General features: G+C 34.1%; 1 protein-coding gene across 2 annotated transcripts in view; it reads right to left on the bottom strand.

The window, feature by feature from the left end:
• Positions 1-17378, bottom strand: part of LOC149806484 (ATP-dependent DNA helicase PIF1-like) — a 55835-nt gene that overhangs the window by 25276 nt on the left and 13181 nt on the right. For both annotated transcript variants that reach the window (XM_089953708.1, XM_089953717.1), the window contains exons 4-5: positions 11439-11592; positions 3497-3611 (exon numbers count right to left, since the gene is read on the bottom strand). In XM_089953708.1, the coding sequence (XP_089809834.1) occupies positions 3497-3611; positions 11439-11592 (269 nt within the window). The remainder of the gene's footprint in view (positions 1-3496; positions 3612-11438; positions 11593-17378) is intronic.

Raw genomic sequence — 17378 nt, 5'->3', positions numbered from 1 at the left:
ATGATGATATTGTATGTCTATTTACAGCAACATTTCCCAATTCATTTATGAAAACTGAATGATGATATTGTATGTCTATTTACAGCAACATTTCCCAATTCATTTATGAAAACTGAATGATGATATTGTATGTCTATTTACAGCAACATTTCCCAATTCATTTATGAAAACTGAATGATGATATTGTATGTCTATTTACAGCAACATTTCCCAATTCATTTATGAAAACTGAATGATGATATTGTATGTCTATTTACAGCAACATTTCCCAATTCATTTATGAAAACTGAATGATGATATTGTATGTCTATTTAAAGCAACATTTCCCAATTCATTTATGAAAACTGAATGATGATATTGTATGTCTATTTACAACAACATTTCCCAATTCATTTATGAAAACTGAGTAATGGTAAAATATGTTTATTTACAGCAACCTGTCCAAATTCATTTATGAAAAATGAATGATGCTAATATATGTCTATTTACAGCAACCTGTCCAATTTCATTTATGAAAACTGAACGATGGTCATATGTCTTTTTACAGCAAGCTGTCCAATTTCATGTATGAAAACTGAATGATGCTAATGTATGTCTATTTACAGCAACCTGTCCAATTTCATTTATGATAACTGAATGATGCTGATATATGTCTATTTACAGCAACTGTCCAAATTCATTTATGATAACTGAATGATGTTAATAGATTGCAGCAACCTGTCCCAATTCATTTATGAAAAGTGAATGACGCTGATATATGTCTATTTACAGCAACCTGTCCAAATTTATTTATAGCCTCTTAAAAGTGATTACTTGCTGATTGGCCAAAAGAACTGGAACATTTCTAGGATATTACCCCAACTCAATTTTGACTAATTGGTTGTAGTCTTGACATGATTTGCTTTATAAATAGATTACATCAAGCATTGTGCAAACATTGGTGGGAACTGGCTGAGAGACTTAAAATACTTATTTGAATGTAAGTTGACAACTTTTTTAATGTGTAATTACATGCTATTAGAAATATCTGCTGATATCCTTCCTTGGGCATGACAATGTACTAGTAAATCAATAAAGTTTCAGTCTTGAAAATACTAGTGTTTTTGGGCAACTCTTACAATGTGACCAGATGAAAAAACCCACAAATATTTACATCAGGGTTCCTGACACAAATTTAAAAAAAAAATCCAAACCTTTTCCAGCCCCCAGTCCCAAATTTTAAGACCTGCTGAAGAGTTATGAATCCATATACTAAACATCTCTCAAACACAAAAGAGCAGTCACATTACCAGTTTCTGATAAAGATGGTCAATAATGAAAAACTTTAAGCATTTTTCAACTTTTTTTTAGTCATTCTTCAATTTTTCCAGACATTTTCAAGACCTGGGAAAGCAGTTTTCAAATTTAAGATCTTTTTCAGAATTCTGGACATACTCTGGAACCCTATAACATTCTGTCTCTAAACTTCTCAGAGATTATAAAGATGTTTCATAGCTCAAGGAAAGGAAATCATTCTCCACATTAAAATGATACCAAATTTACTTAAAACCAAATGTTAAGCAATGTTGAACTTTGATGCTTGTTAAGGGTAGAAAATGCACTCAAAATTTATTCTCAAGGTGTGAATCTGCATCTACTAGTGCCATGGAAAAGTATGCAGTATAACACTGCACATTCAGTTTGTATCTAGTCATGTTTTGAGGACAATTATGCAGTATAATTTGCTCAGCTAATTGTATCCAATCACGATGAGAAAACAAGTATGCAGTGTAACTTTGCTTAGCTAATTGTATCCAATCAGGATGAGAAAACAAGTACGCAGTGTAACTTTGCTCAGCTAATTGTATCCAATCAGGATGAGAAAACAAGTATTCAGTGTAACTTTGCTCAGCTAATTGTATCCAATCAGGATGAGAAAACAAGTATGCAGTGTAACTTTGCTCAGCTAATTGTATCCAATCAGGATGAGAAAAGAAGTATGCAGTGTAACTTTGCTCAGCTAATTGTATCCAATCAGGATGAGAAAACAAGTATGCAGTGTAACTTTGCTCAGCCAATTTGTATTCAGTCAGATGAGAGGACAAGTATTTTGCCTAAGCCATGAAGAGACCCCATCTTTGTTCAGCTCAGTTTTTTTTGGGGGGAGAGTGAAAGAAACAAAAGTAACATTGAAATACACTTCTAAATTTTTTTAAATACTGACTATACTCTGGGGAGTGGACAGACAATACATATACAATCAGACATACTGACACAAATCTCAAAGTGATAACAGTTACCAAGCAATACAATACAGTTTGATACAGATGGTGCAAAATGGCAAGTTCATGCCAAAACACACATGAAAAGATTAATAAATGGCACATAATACATTAAGATCATGTTGATGCCAAATTTTACATGGAGAGCTTAAAGAGATTAAAAAGATCAAGTCGATGCCAAATGGTGCATAGAGAGATTAAAGGCACATAGCTGCACTGAAAGGATAGGATCCACCCCGTTGAGGACAGAGTGCCATGCTAAAATAGGATCCATCCTGTTGAGGGCAGAGTGCCATGCTAAACAGGATCCAACCTGTTGAGGGCAGAGTGCCATGCTAAAAAAGGATCCATCCTGTTGAGGGCAGAGTGCCATGCTAAAATAGGATCCAACCTGTTGAGGACAGAGTGCCATGCTAAAATAGGATCCAACCTGTTGAGGACAGAGTGCCATGCTAAAATAGGATCCAACCTGTTGAGGACAGAGTGCCATGCTAAAATAGGATCCAACCTGTTGAGGGCAGAGTGCCATGCTAAAATAGGATCCATCCTGTTGAGCACAGAGTGCCATGCTAAAATAGGATCCAACCTGTTGAGGGCAGAGTGCCATGCTAAAATAGGATCCATCCTGTTGAGCGCAGAGTGCCATGCTAAAATAGGATCCAACCTGTTGAGGGCAGAGTGCCATGCTAAAATAGGATCCATCCTGTTGAGGGCAGAGTGCCATGCTAAAATAGGATCCAATCTGTTGAGGGTAGAGTGTGCCATGCTAAAATAGGATCCGACCTGTTGAGGGCAGAGTGCCATGCTAAAATAGGATCCAATCTGTTGAGGGCAGAGTGCCATGCTAAAATAGGATCCAATCTGTTGAGGGCAGAGTGCCATGCTAAAATAGGATCCAACCTGTTGAGGGCAGAGTGCCATGCTAAAATAGGATCCATCCTGTTGAGGGCAGAGTGCCATGCTAAAATAGGATCCAATCTGTTGAGGGTAGAGTGTGCCATGCTAAAATAAGATCCAACCTGTTGAGGGCAGAGTGCCATGCTAAAATAGGATCCAACCTGTTGAGGGTAGAGTGCCACGCTAAAATTGGATCCATCCTGTTGAGGGCAGAGTGTCATGCTAAAATAGGATCCAATCTGTTGAGGGCAGAGTGTGCCATGCTAAAACAGGCAAAAGAGAACACTTAAACCTGTGTGGGCAACCAAAATAATCCAACCTCGTTAGAAACGAAGTACCTGGAAGCAGAACTTTCTCTTCTCATTTCCTTTGGCAACAGGAGGTAGCTGAAGAAAGTCTCCACAAATAATGAGCTGAATTCCTCCGAATGGTCTGTCATTCTTCCGAATAACCCTGTAAAATAATAATTAAAAACCACAAACAATTATGTTAGTTGAAATAACCTTTGTGATTGAAGACATTCTGATAACTGTGCTTCCATAGCAAATTAAAGATAAGAAATATCTCCACAAAAAAAACCCATTTAAACAATCACTAAGGGGTTTGAAAATAGAAATTTAAAAAATAATATTGAAACAAATCACCAACACAATGTACTACATATTTGTCTATAAGTCCAACCACAAACTGTACAGACCCAAAAACAGTGAGACACAAGTATTTCTATTCCATTGCAGCATCAGTTTTATGATTATATGTTTCATGTGCTAGTAGATAAGGGTCTATTTAGTTTGTTAGTAGTAATTAGCAGAGCAAACAACATTATCTGATGGCAGATCCAGGTCTATGTTGTTTGCATTAGGATTCAACTTATAAGTGACTATATCCAACCAAACTGCACAGACCCAGATATCCACTGCACAATGTGCTGCTAGATAAGGGTCTATGCAGTTAGTTTCAACTCATTAGTGATTTTATTATATGCTCATTTTTTACTTTGTTAGCATTACAATGTCAGAATCATGCAATATTTTATGATATTTAACTCGTGTGCAATTCATATTGCATTCATGTGCATAAAGGAACTATTTTCTATTGTAAACAATGGACGCAGTCGCCAGCACTTTTGATTTGCAAACAAATCATGTGTAGTAGGTGTTGTACATTTTGGTTGATTAAATTTGTTTCTGAATGAACTAAAGCAGATGTTTCATGGACTGCCACATACCAGCTGCTTTGGCACACTCTGCATTAACTTTTTTGATACAATGTTTCGGATTTAAGCTAACTATACAGTAGATGCCAAACAGGGTCCTTACAAATAACATGCAAGTGACAAGGCATAAACTTATCTTCTTTAGCTTGTAATAAGAATGGCAAAAAATATACTTAGAGTTTTACATCCTGAATTTTCTCAAAATGTACTTTCTTAGTTCTGCAAATCTTAATTACATGAGCTATGTCATAGGTTCTCAATCTTGATTACACATTTCGAATTTGTACTGTACTTTCTATGATAAGTACAATTACATCCTAATTTCGAATATATTCCAAATGCAATTACATCCTCCTTACTGCACTCAAAATGAAATAAGCATTAAATTCAATAGCGTCTTTTTGATATTTGCAATAGAAAGACTTTATATTTTTCCCACATTATGATTTCAAACATTCAATGACAGAAACAGAAACACATTTGCAGATGTCAACATGCTTCTCCCTCGCTTTTTTGATTCAATGTATTTCATGTGGAATTGTCACATATAAATCCAGTCCATAATCACGAAATTTTGTAGAATTGACAAAAATACTAAAATCTATTCATCCCAGATCAAATGGAAAAGTTATTGCAATGCACATGATTCCAAATATCAATTTTAACTAGACACACAATTTTCTTTCAAAAGTTATGTCCAGCATACGACTAAGTTCAAATCTATCTGGGTGGAGTTATGTGCGCATCAATAATGTTGTTGTCGTGTAATGATGAATCTGCATTTGTATATTTAGTTTGGGATACGGCATACATTCAGTTATATTGTTTCTTGTAGTGTATTTTTGTTTATATAATTAAGCCTTAGGTAGAATAAGAAAATGAGCATATAATAAAATGGTTACTGCAGTTATATAGGAAAATATGAACTTGTTTTGTCAGATGGATATATTGCACTCCCAAGTACGTGCAGTATTTCCATTATAAAAAAACCATTCATATTTTCCCATACAAATGCAGTAACCTATAAATATATGTCAATACATCTTCAATGTCTCTTAATTGAGAAAAGCCACAAAAAGATCCTGAAATTTACTATTTCATCTGCATTAAACATGTCCATCCACCATTAACCTTTTAAACATCTTAAATGTCTCATCTACCTTGTAGAAATTGATTGTAAATTCTGAGACCATTCCAAAGACAATGAGATATGACCATTTAGTTGACATTCAACTGATGACTGACAGTAATTAACAAATGAACAATGTAATAGTTTTGAATTGCTTTTTTGCACCACTGGATGCACAGCATTTGTAAAGATAAAAAAAAAAGAGAACATATTTCTGCTGAGTAGGCAAGATATAAATCCTGTCAAAGTGGCTGTTGCTGTGGAATTAACTAACTGACATGTACATCTTGCCAAGTTATGCAGGCTAGACAATAAAATCCAAATGATAAATATAATGTACATCTGGAACCTGTTGTTGTTGTTATAGGGTTTAACACCATTTTTCAGCACAAGATAGGGTATACATGGCGGCCAGTATTAATGATGGAGGAAGAACCCGGGAAAACCCCAGAAAGAACCACCAACCCACGAGAAGCTTTCTCACATATCCACAGTGGCCGAGCCCGAAGCTTGAACCCATGCAGACAGAGGTGAGATGGCAATGATCCGTGATGGAGAGCACTTTAGACCACGCGGCCACTCAGGGCCCCCAATCTGGAACCTTGGTCTGATCTAAAAGAGATGCAATGATGCATTCCCACCCTGTATCTGGCTTGAACAAACTTTTAACATAAAACATATAATCATAAAACTGATGCTGGCGATAGAAAATAAACATATAAGCTGAAAACTGATGCTGCAATGGAATAGAAATACTTGTGTCTCACTGTTTTTGTGCAAAGGAGACAACAAGATAATCATTAATTTTTTCAATGTGGAATCAGTCTTTGTAGATGTTTGATTCCTTTGTACCAATGACTGGCACATCTAAATATTAATGTGAATTATTATGAATATAAATTAGGATTGTTTTGTTTTCTTTTCTCCATGATTATGTGTTATGTCAGCATTTCTGAAACTTAAAATATTCTCTTACCCCTTTTGTTATCTGGGACATTGATCTTATCGGCATACCACTTTTTCTAGTGCAGTAGTGGGTTTTTTTAGTGTGACTTTTAGTGCTTTATTTTCTGCCACATACCTCCAGAAACCATTTCACCAGTGGTATGAGTACCACACCCTGGGAAACATTGTATTATATATATCTATATTTGCGATTGAGCTTGGTCAGTAATCAAGATAAGGTCATACCTGACTAGTGACATTTATGTTGTAAACAACATAATACATAGCAAATATTTCTCTATAGATTAAATATTCAGACCATTATTAATAGAGGTAAACATGTTTACTTGTATCTGCATTTAGGACATTCATTGTTTATTTTTTTGGAAATTTCTGATCCTGTTGACAACTCTGAATGTTCTAGAAAGGAAGTTGACCCTAATTCTGGTTCTGTTACTGCATCATAGCATTTTAATTTTGTATTAATAATGTTTACTTTAAAAGCACTCATTCCTACCTTAATGTTCAAAGTGGAATCAGTCTTATTGTTGTTCTCAGTTTACAATTTGGGGATTTATTTAAATTATTCACTGGAGTTACAATGTGCTCTTTAATACTACTTAGACTAAATATTATTTAGGAATTATTGTTAATTTATTCAAAGATATTTTTGGATTATATCATTGTGATACATCAAGACTGTTGACACATTAGTACATTTGAGGCTTGGCACATCAGCATGTTCAATATTGAAACTTATTCAGATCACCTCTGAAATTCATTTGGAAATCTAAACATCTGGACTTATGATAGAATTTTTAGGACTATTTGGGATTTAATTCAAAATACTGTAAGATAATTTTAAATTTTTTACTTTGTAATCCAGGGAAATCAATTATATTTTGAATTTCACAAAGCTGGTTGGTTTTCACTCTTTTCTGTTAATCAAGTTAGGACCATTGAGTCATAACAAAACATATCAACAACAGTGTATCAAAAAATGACAATTGTTTGACTTTTTTCATGGGGTACCAATTTTCATGGGGAACCAATATTAATGGATTTTGTGGTTGCCCTGAACTACAAATTTAAAAACCCAATGAAATAAAAGCCACATGTTATGCAGAAAGCCCCCTTCCCCCATTTTACCATACATTCCTAACAATAAAACTAGTTAGTCATTTGTTAATTTAACTTGATTAATGTAATAATATATATATTACCTTTTATATGCATTTGTTTGATTTTAACCCTTGTGTAAAATGAAATTATAAAAAGAACTATAAAGCATTTTATATTTCCAATTAACTTGTAAGTATACAGTATCTGGTAAAAAGAACTATAAAGCATTTTAAATTTCCAATAGACTTGTAAGTATACAGTATCTGGCAAAAAGAACTATAAAGCATTTTATATTTCCAATAGACTTGTAAGTATACAGTATCTGGTAAAAAGAACTATAAAGCATTTTATATTTCCAATAGACGTGTAAGTATACAGTATCTGGTAAAAAGAACTATAAAGCTTTTTATATTGTTCCAATAGACCTGTAAGTATACAGTATCTGGTAAAAAGAACTATAAAGCATTTTATATTTCCAATAGACTTGTAAGTATACAGTATCTGGTAAAAAGAACTATAAAGCATTTTATATTTCCAATAGACTTGTAAGTATACAGTATCTGGTAAAAAGAACTATAAAGCATTTTATATTTCCAATAGACTTGTAAGTATACAGTATCTGGTAAAAAGAACTATAAAGCTTTTTATATTGTTCCAATAGACCTGTAAGTATACAGTTTTCTGGTAAAAAGAACTATAAAGCTTTTTATATTGTTCCAACAGACCTGTAAGTATACAGTATCTGGTAAGTGTTAAGTTCAACTCATTCCACAAAGTGGTGTTTTGTCAGTTCAGTAGGGATAGTGAGAAAAGACAAACAGAATAGGGTAGTTAAGAATTCATTGTTGAAAATGAAAGAATGAAAAATAAAATGACACAAAAGCTAGATTTAATTTTCAATGACATCATTAATGTAGGTGAAACTGCTTATAAAATGACTGTATGAAATAACTGCACATACTTAATTCTCAACTGTTGTCTCTCATTTTAGATTTGCAAACAACCATGATCCATCTACATGAATAATCTATATTAAGCATTGATAAATAAAACATTTTCACTTTTGATTACATTGACAACAAGACTGTAAAATAATTGCAGCACAACAATGAAGTTCACATTACACTGATTGTTGGACAAAACCATTGAATAAACTTCATGCTGATTCAAGTCTCTTGGTACACACAATCAATTCCCCATGGTCTCAATTCAAGTCCCTTGGTACATACAATCAATTCCCCATGGTCTCAATTACCTGTTTCATATTATTAGTGGAAGAGTAATTCAACTCTTCTTCACAGTGTTTATTTACTGCCAGTGGAGGCTGTCTACATTTGAGCTAGTGATTCCATTCTCTTTCAGTTTAGCTACCATCTTCACACAACAATAGCTTAGTAGACTGCCACAACCCACTAAGTGCATGTATCAAGGGCTATTGGTTTGGTTCATACACTGAATGATGACATTATTCACATACATTGGTTACACACAGTGGTTACACATTTTTCATGGGAAACCAATTTTCATTGATATCATGGCTACTAAAAAACACAGATTCTAAAACCAAATGAAAAATTTGCCACATGTGATACAGACACCCACCCTCAATGATACATTCCAAGTGATAAAAAAACCCTCATTTTTTGACAATTCATTTGCATGAGCTTGCTTTATTCTAAACCAACTGAAAGATTAATTATACAGCATTTATTTTGCACAGGTACATCTACTGAAACTTGCACTCATTGCCTCAAGTCAGTACAATATCATTATGGACAGAAAGAGAGTATAATGTATATATGAAATAGTATTATTGAACATTAAAAAAATAATGAAATTATCTAGGAACATTAGACTGAAATACTTATTTACATCAATCCTTCATCTCACTTCTATGAAAAAACTACTTTATTCTCTGTCGTTTAAGATTTACCCAACTAACTCATTTTATTCATGATTTTTTAACAAAGCAAAAAAAAAAAACATGACTTAAAAATACTAAAACTATTATGCACACACTATTTATTGCCCAAAGCCATAGCTCATGAGTAACAGGTTTTCAGACAAAACCACAAAACAAACATCATGTCCATCAGGTTTCCTGGTGCAAACGAACTTTTGCCACAGATAATCCCAAAATTGCAGAATTGCACCAGTCCACCTTATCACATTCCGAGATTATAAGGCCATATCATGGGTATGATCTAGCTTGAAAGTTACCCCCTTTAATTCCAGAATCATTCAAACATATTGATTTTGCAACTTTATGGACAGTGGTCTAAATTAAAAGATTACAGACATGCTTCAGCAACCACTTGGTTTGGTGTTGGTGGCTGTGTCAGCTGTCTGATGTTAAGCTCTTAAATGAAAACAGAGCACACATTTATCTTGTGCATGTGTGTATGTATGATTTGGATTTTTAATCTAGCTTTAAACAATTTTTCAGTCATGTCTTTATGATGTCTGCATTGCGTCAGTTTAAAGTGATGCCTAGCACTGGGGCATCATGCAGCAGACATGTCCCACCCAGTCACATTATTCTGACATCAGGCTGAACAGTCCTAAAATTAGCCTCTTAATACAGAGTTCCTAGCAAGGCAGTTGTTGGTACCATTTTTATAAAACTTTGGTATGACCCAGCTGTAGTTCGAACCTACAACTTCCAGCATCCAAGGCTAATGCTCCAACCACTAGGTCACCAGAGCAGTTTGTTGATTTGTGCTTATAATTTCTAGCGTTATTGTTGTAACAATTGAAACAACCATCCTTTTTCTCTACCTAGTTTGTTCTTTTGCATTTTTATTTTGATTATTCAAGGTTGCATTTGAAATTAAAAAACCCAAAATACGCTAACTGACAAGCAAATGCGTGAATTTAAGTACATATGAAAAATGTTTTTATTATATAAACAAAACTCGTATGCTAAAAAATTAATGAAACCACAGCTAACTTGAATATTACCACTCTTCAAAACTAGGTACTAACAATTACTGTTGAAAAAAAAATAATGGTGCAAATATAGAAGTGCTTCAGATGCCACTTGACTTGGTGTAGATGACTACTGCAGCTCTGTTGAATGTTAAGCACTCATAAGAGATTGGTCTTGGTAGGTATTTGCTTTTGTATAATGAAGGCAGGATTATTTTAACCACCATCTGTGTGACCACCCTTTGCTGCTTAATTCACAAAATACCTATAAATATGCAAACTCTGACATGCAAATCCATGAATTTAAGTACACACAAAATTTCTATTTTTTTCTTCCTAAAACCAGGAAGAACAAAAAATACCCACATAATAAATGAAACCACAGTAAGCAAAAACTTTAACCATGAGAAAGTGAGCTAACTGTAAAGTTTACCACAAATGAATGAACCAAGAAATACAGGTCACAGTGACCAAGTTTTCAGTGATGGCTAAAGTACTTCTCATGATACATTTAGATCCTAAGCAATATTGCCTTAGAAAATGTGCTAAATGCAAAGGTCAACCAAAGACATTGGATAATGAAATACAGGTTACAATAGCCATATGTTCACTGTGAAGTATATAGTACCCCCATATGATGCACCTAAATACCAGCTTATGTGACAATGAACAATAGTGTCTAAAACAAATGGTCTAAAAGCAAATCCATGCCAGTCAGACAGATATCAATACATAAGCTAAAATGCTTCATAATCCAGCAAATAAGGTGAGGCTTTAAAAATATATTGTACCTGGCCACTGTCTCCAGTTTGCCAAAAATGGCCTAAATGCAAATCCTGGCCAGTGTTGACACCAGTCAGACAGACAGATATCATCAATACATAAGGTAAAATGCTTTGTAATCCAGCAAACAATGTGAAGCTTTAAAAATGTACTGTACCTGGCCACTGTCTCCAGTTTGTCAAAAAAATCCCCATCCACCATGGATATCTCATCAATAATTAGATGATGACATCTCTTCCATTGCTGGGTAACCTGAGGGCGAGATGCTAACTCTATGCACTGTTCCAGAGGTGCTCTACCTGAACCAATTCCTGCAAAATAACAGCATATTTCCACATATAAAAAATTCTGTAACAAACAAGAAGAATCCAAGTAAACAAAATTAACTGAAATGGCCAATCTTAAGGAACATAAAACCATAGTTTGGAATAATGCACACCTATTTTACCAAACTGCTTATTTTCCAGAGTTGGTGTATCAATTTACAGAAGAACAATAAAAAGATCTTTTCTTCCAGATCAATTTGATGAAAGGATCAAGGCACTAAAGCTTCATACACAATAAAAAGACCTTTTTCTTCCAGGTCAATTTGATGAAAGGATCAAGGCACTAAAACTTCATACACAATAAAAAGACCTTTTCTTCTAGGTCAATTTGATGAAAGGATTAAGGCACTAAAGCTTCATACACAATAAAAATACCTTTTTCTTCCAGGTCAATTTGATGAAAGGATCAAGGCACTAAAGCTTCATACACAATAAAAAGACCTTTTCTTCCAGGTCAATTTGATGAAAGGATCAAGGCACTAAAGCATCATACACAATAAAAAGACCTTTTTCTTCCAGGTCAATTTGATGAAAGGATCAAGGCACTAAAGCTTCATACACAATAAAAATACCTTTTTCTTCCAGGTCAATTTGATGAAAGGATCAAGGCACTAAAGCTTCATACACAATAAAAATACCTTTTCTTCCAGGTCAATTTGATGAAAGGATCAAGGCACTAAAGCTTCATACACAATAAAAAGACCTTTTTCTTCCAGGCCAATTTGATGAAAGGATCAACGTACTAAAGCTTCATACACAATAAAAAGACCTTTATTTCCAGGTCAATTTGATGAAAGGATCAAGGCACTAAAACTTCATACACAATAAAAAGACCTTTTCTTCCATGTCAATTTGATGAAAGGATCAAGGCACTAAAGCTTCATACACAATAAAAAGACCTTTTTCTTCCAGGTCAATTTGATGAAAGGATCAAGGCACTAAAGCTTCATACACAATAAAAATACCTTTTCTTCCAGGTCAATTTGATGAAAGGATCAAGGCACTAAAGCATCATACACAATAAAAAGACCTTTTTCTTCCAGGTCAATTTGATGAAAGGATCAAGGCACTAAAGCTTCATACACAATAAAAATACCTTTTTCTTCCAGGTCAATTTGATGAAAGGATCAACGCACTAAAGCTTCATACACAATAAAAATACCTTTTCTTCCAGGTCAATTTGATGAAAGGATCAAGGCACTAAAGCTTCAAACACAATAAAAAGACCTTTTTCTTCCAGGCCAATTTGATGAAAGGATCAACGTACTAAAGCTTCATACACAATAAAAAGACCTTTATTTCCAGGTCAATTTGATGAAAGGATCAAGGCACTAAAACTTCATACACAATAAAAAGACCTTTTCTTCCATGTCAATTTGATGAAAGGATCAAGGCACTAAAGCTTCATACACAATAAAAAGACCTTTTTCTTCCAGGTCAATTTGATGTAAGGATCAAGGCACTAAAACTTCATACACATCACATTCACTCCTTGTGAAATATCAAATCCATCACAGTGTAACTAAATTGTTTACTAGCCTTATCAAGAGTTAATACTGCATTAAAACCTCAGATGACATTAGTACATTCATTTATTTCACATTATTTTGCAGCTTTTGCTCTGTGACACGTACATACAACTAGTATCTTGTTATTCTACACTTATGATACATAAAGTACCACATTGCAACAGGACAAATATGATTACCATATGTGTAAATGTTCAATATTCGACAAATGTTGATCTCATACGTTTTTAATTTGTCAATTAATTTAATTATATATGGTTAAACTGATATATAATATCAAGAATTCAAACTTAATTTTCTCATCAGAGGCACAATTTCTACCCAAACGAATAAACCTTATTACATCTTCCATTTGAAATTAGGTTATATGTACCAAGATTAATTAATCTTCTCTATAGTTCCCACATTACATCTCACTTTTATTCCTTAGGTCCACCACTTAAGGTAGTCAACAATGTTTACTAATTAATGTAATTATTCTGAATTAGTTTTTTGTTCATATGCTACCTGGTATATTTTTTCAATCTATCTTTGCTTCATTTAACAATGTTCATTTACTTCAATATGATACAGTGTAATGCCAGATGTTTACTCACGTAAGTTTGTTTACCATATAAGTACAGTATTTTTACAAATTATTGCTTTTGTACTCACCGAAAGAAGTGTCAGTTCCTTGAATTTACAGTAATTATGGCCCATGTTTTCAGAGGAGGAAAATTCATGTTAAAGTGGAATGATAAAATGTAACGATGGCATAGGTTGGAAATTACACCAGAGCATTTGCTAATGGAACTGACAAATTAAGGCTTTAATCAATCAAATCTCATGACAGTTTTAAACATTATAAAGCCTGTGCAATACAGTATATGCATGACACTTTCCAGCAGAAAATCCCTGAAGTTAGAGTTGCTAACACTCCACAAGGGAAGGCCATTTTAAAACCAAAGAGAATGAAATCAAACAAATAAAATGACAGCTTACTCTCAACCCCAAAATGGAAAGCCATTTTCCGGTATGGAAATGCTCTCAACCCCAAAATGGAAAGCCATTTTCCGGTATGGAAATGCTCTATGCACTCCAAGAGAAGAACGGTCTTAAACTTTATGATGTTGAAAAATATACTTTCAATATTGTCACAAGCTTTTGTTCTTTATCTTTAAAAAAATCATGAGTCATGAGTAGGTGCTGCATACTGACTGGAAAGACCAGAGAGATGGTGAAGCATTAGTTTATTGTAAATGATCTCAATGGTCTGTAAGAAATGATCATCATTGTACAATCCAAAATGGGTACCTATTGGTGCACTATGCTGCAACATAATCACAATTTTAAAATATGCTATGTCATATTCATACTGTTGTATGGCAGAATTAATTTTTTTCTCACTCCAGGTTGAAAATCACATTGTTATCCACACCAAAATACAGTAACCAAATCATGTAATCCATCTCCCATGAATTCCAATTTTTACAACTGAATATTCCACACCACAGACAGGTATTGTAACTGCAATGTTTACCAAAATTTCTAAACATGTACACAGTATAAATAACAAAACGATGAAGTATATTCAAAATGATTAAGAACTCAAGCATTCCCTTAATCCGCCTGGTAGTCTTATGACCTACAGATATATTATAATGTGCATGTTGAACCTTGCTAATGCAATCATACATACTTTCTGGACATGCACCTTGGCTAATGCAGGATTAACATGGTCATTATCATTAACTTGAATACTGATTTTAGAAACAGTAGACTAAACTATGTCATTCAAATGTGTAAACATTGCAGTCTTAATAATTAGAAAGACAGACAGACAGTCAGTAAACTAAGCAAATCACATGTGCAAATATTGCAGTCTTGATAAACAAACATGAAACTAAACTAAGAAAATCACATGTGTAAACAAAGCAGATAAACAGCCGTAAAACTAAACTAAGCAAATCACATGTGTAAACATTGCAGCCTTGATAAACAGACATGAAACAAAGCCAAGAAAATCACATGTGTAAACAATGCAGCCCTGATAAACAGACATGAAACTAAACTAAGCAAATCACATGTGTAAACAGAGATCTCGGAAATGTTTCATTATGCGTAATTGGATGCCAATTTTTGGTCTGGGATGCAGAAAATCACTGAGGCGGGAGTCCTCAGGACGCATGTAATAGGTGCGCGGCAAAATTCAAAGACTTGCCAGTCCTGCTTCAGCCACCTGCTTTGTGGGAAAATGTGTTGATCAATTAGCTGTGCTGATATTTACAATGACAGAATTCAGTGACTTTCAGACCCTTTGATGTACATACATGTTGCCATTATAAGAGTACATAAAAAAGAACAGGATGCAATAGCTGGGCGGTAAGTTCAAAGACTCTGACTGGCGGCCGGGTGGGAAAATGTACTGATATTTACAGTGATTGAATTCAGAGTCAGAAAGACCAAGAGATGTACATGCGATCATTTATAAAAATACATCAAATACACAACTTTAGCTTTCGTTAATGTGTTCATTTCCGAATGTATCGGAATAAATAGTACACAAGACCTCAAAATCAAGACATACTGAGACTTAGACAAAATGCCATTCGTACATTTGGATAAGTATTTTGGGGTTAAACGGCAAACTTACGAAGATTGTAATGAGATTCAGAAGAGTGCTAAAGCTGCTAGAATTGATAGTTCAGATAGGACAGTAGCTAAGTGTAAGAAAGTGTGTGATGCCTAGCTTAGTGTTTGGAACAAGTCCTTACTTGGACTGACAAAATTCAGTATCACTCTGATGGACGAACAAGAGCTATTTAAGAGGTACATTGACTGACTGACCATACTTTTTTTAAAATGCCCCTCACCTTAGCCCGGTTAGTTCTAGTGTTGTAGCGAAATGTATTCATCAAGACATCAGTAGTTAGGCCTAATTTTGATATCAATTACGTTGACAAATTCTTGCCCATTCACAAGCATATGTTTTGATAGCTGATTGACCATTAACCCTTTTCTAAGTAAGGTAACAACTATCAATTTCCTGCATGATATCCTTTGATGATAAAAGCTACAAACATGTGTTTTAAGATCAGAATCGGTGATCTGGATATATATTAACTGCCTCTTGTACACTATTTCGTCATAAAATTAGTTTGAAACTGTAAGTGAACCAGTAGGCCTAACGGGAAATAATGGCGGACTTCGCTAAGTCTGGGATGAACCAGTTTATTAGATTGTCTGTTTTCGTAAATCATCGGGCAAATATTTTCAGAAAAATATACAAATCATTGAAAGCAAAACCAATGTATTATTGTATTAAAGATTTAACTTTAAAATGCAAATTATGTAGGTCAGAAACGTATGGGACAATGCTATGTTGTGGAATTTGCGAGATGCGCTTTAAGGTCTAAGCTGTTTTCCGACTTGACACTTATTTGCGAAAATATGGGGAAAAAAACAGCAAATCAGATACTATTTAACCATTGCCTACAATTGCTACAAGGACATAGACGAATAAACAAACGATAAATTTGCAATCCTGTCAATGGACTGTTGTAATGAAGCTATATTAAAGTGAGTGATTACATTATGAAAACCTCTCCATCTAAAAATAGATGCACTCACGTCTGTTGATTCAGTAGGAAAGAAGGGACTGCAACTTTTGATGGTGGGACTCCTATTTTTACCAAAATGAGAGTCCTGGACTCCTAGTTTTAAAATCCTAGCGAGACTTCTGTGTAAAGATTGCAACCTTGATAAACAGACATGAAACTAAGAAAATCACGTGTAAACAATGCAGCCTTGATAAACAGACATGAAACTAAACTAAGCAAATCACATGTGTAAACATTGCAGCCCTGATAAATAAACAAGCACACAGTCAGACACACAGCCAAATATAGTGATTATGTCAGAAAAATAATTTCAATACTGTTGCTTTTGGAAACAAAGTTACTGCAATTTTAAACAACACAACAGCATTTTTGCATTGAGGGCAGGGAAAAAGTGCCATTTTGATGAATGAATAAGCTCTTTGCAATAAAGAGAATTTTTTTGTGATTAAAAAGACTGTAAAAATTACTGCATTTTATCTTTTGGGAATTCAAAAAAGACCTTAGATAATTCTTAAATAGTTTTTCTACAATGTAAAATAGAAAAATAAGTGACATCAATAAAATAAAAAAACAGACTTAAAAAAAGTGTTTTAGTGATCTGGGGAGGTACAGGCATCTTCGCTAGACAAGGTTCCGATACATT

The sequence above is a fragment of the Sinohyriopsis cumingii genome, chromosome 1, assembly GCF_028554795.1.
Source record: "Sinohyriopsis cumingii isolate HCF-2022 chromosome 1, ASM2855479v2, whole genome shotgun sequence".
Taxonomy (NCBI): Eukaryota; Metazoa; Mollusca; class Bivalvia; order Unionida; family Unionidae; genus Sinohyriopsis; species Sinohyriopsis cumingii.
The sequence above is the reverse complement of the archived record's forward strand: the minus strand, read 5'-3'. Positions and strand labels throughout refer to the sequence as shown.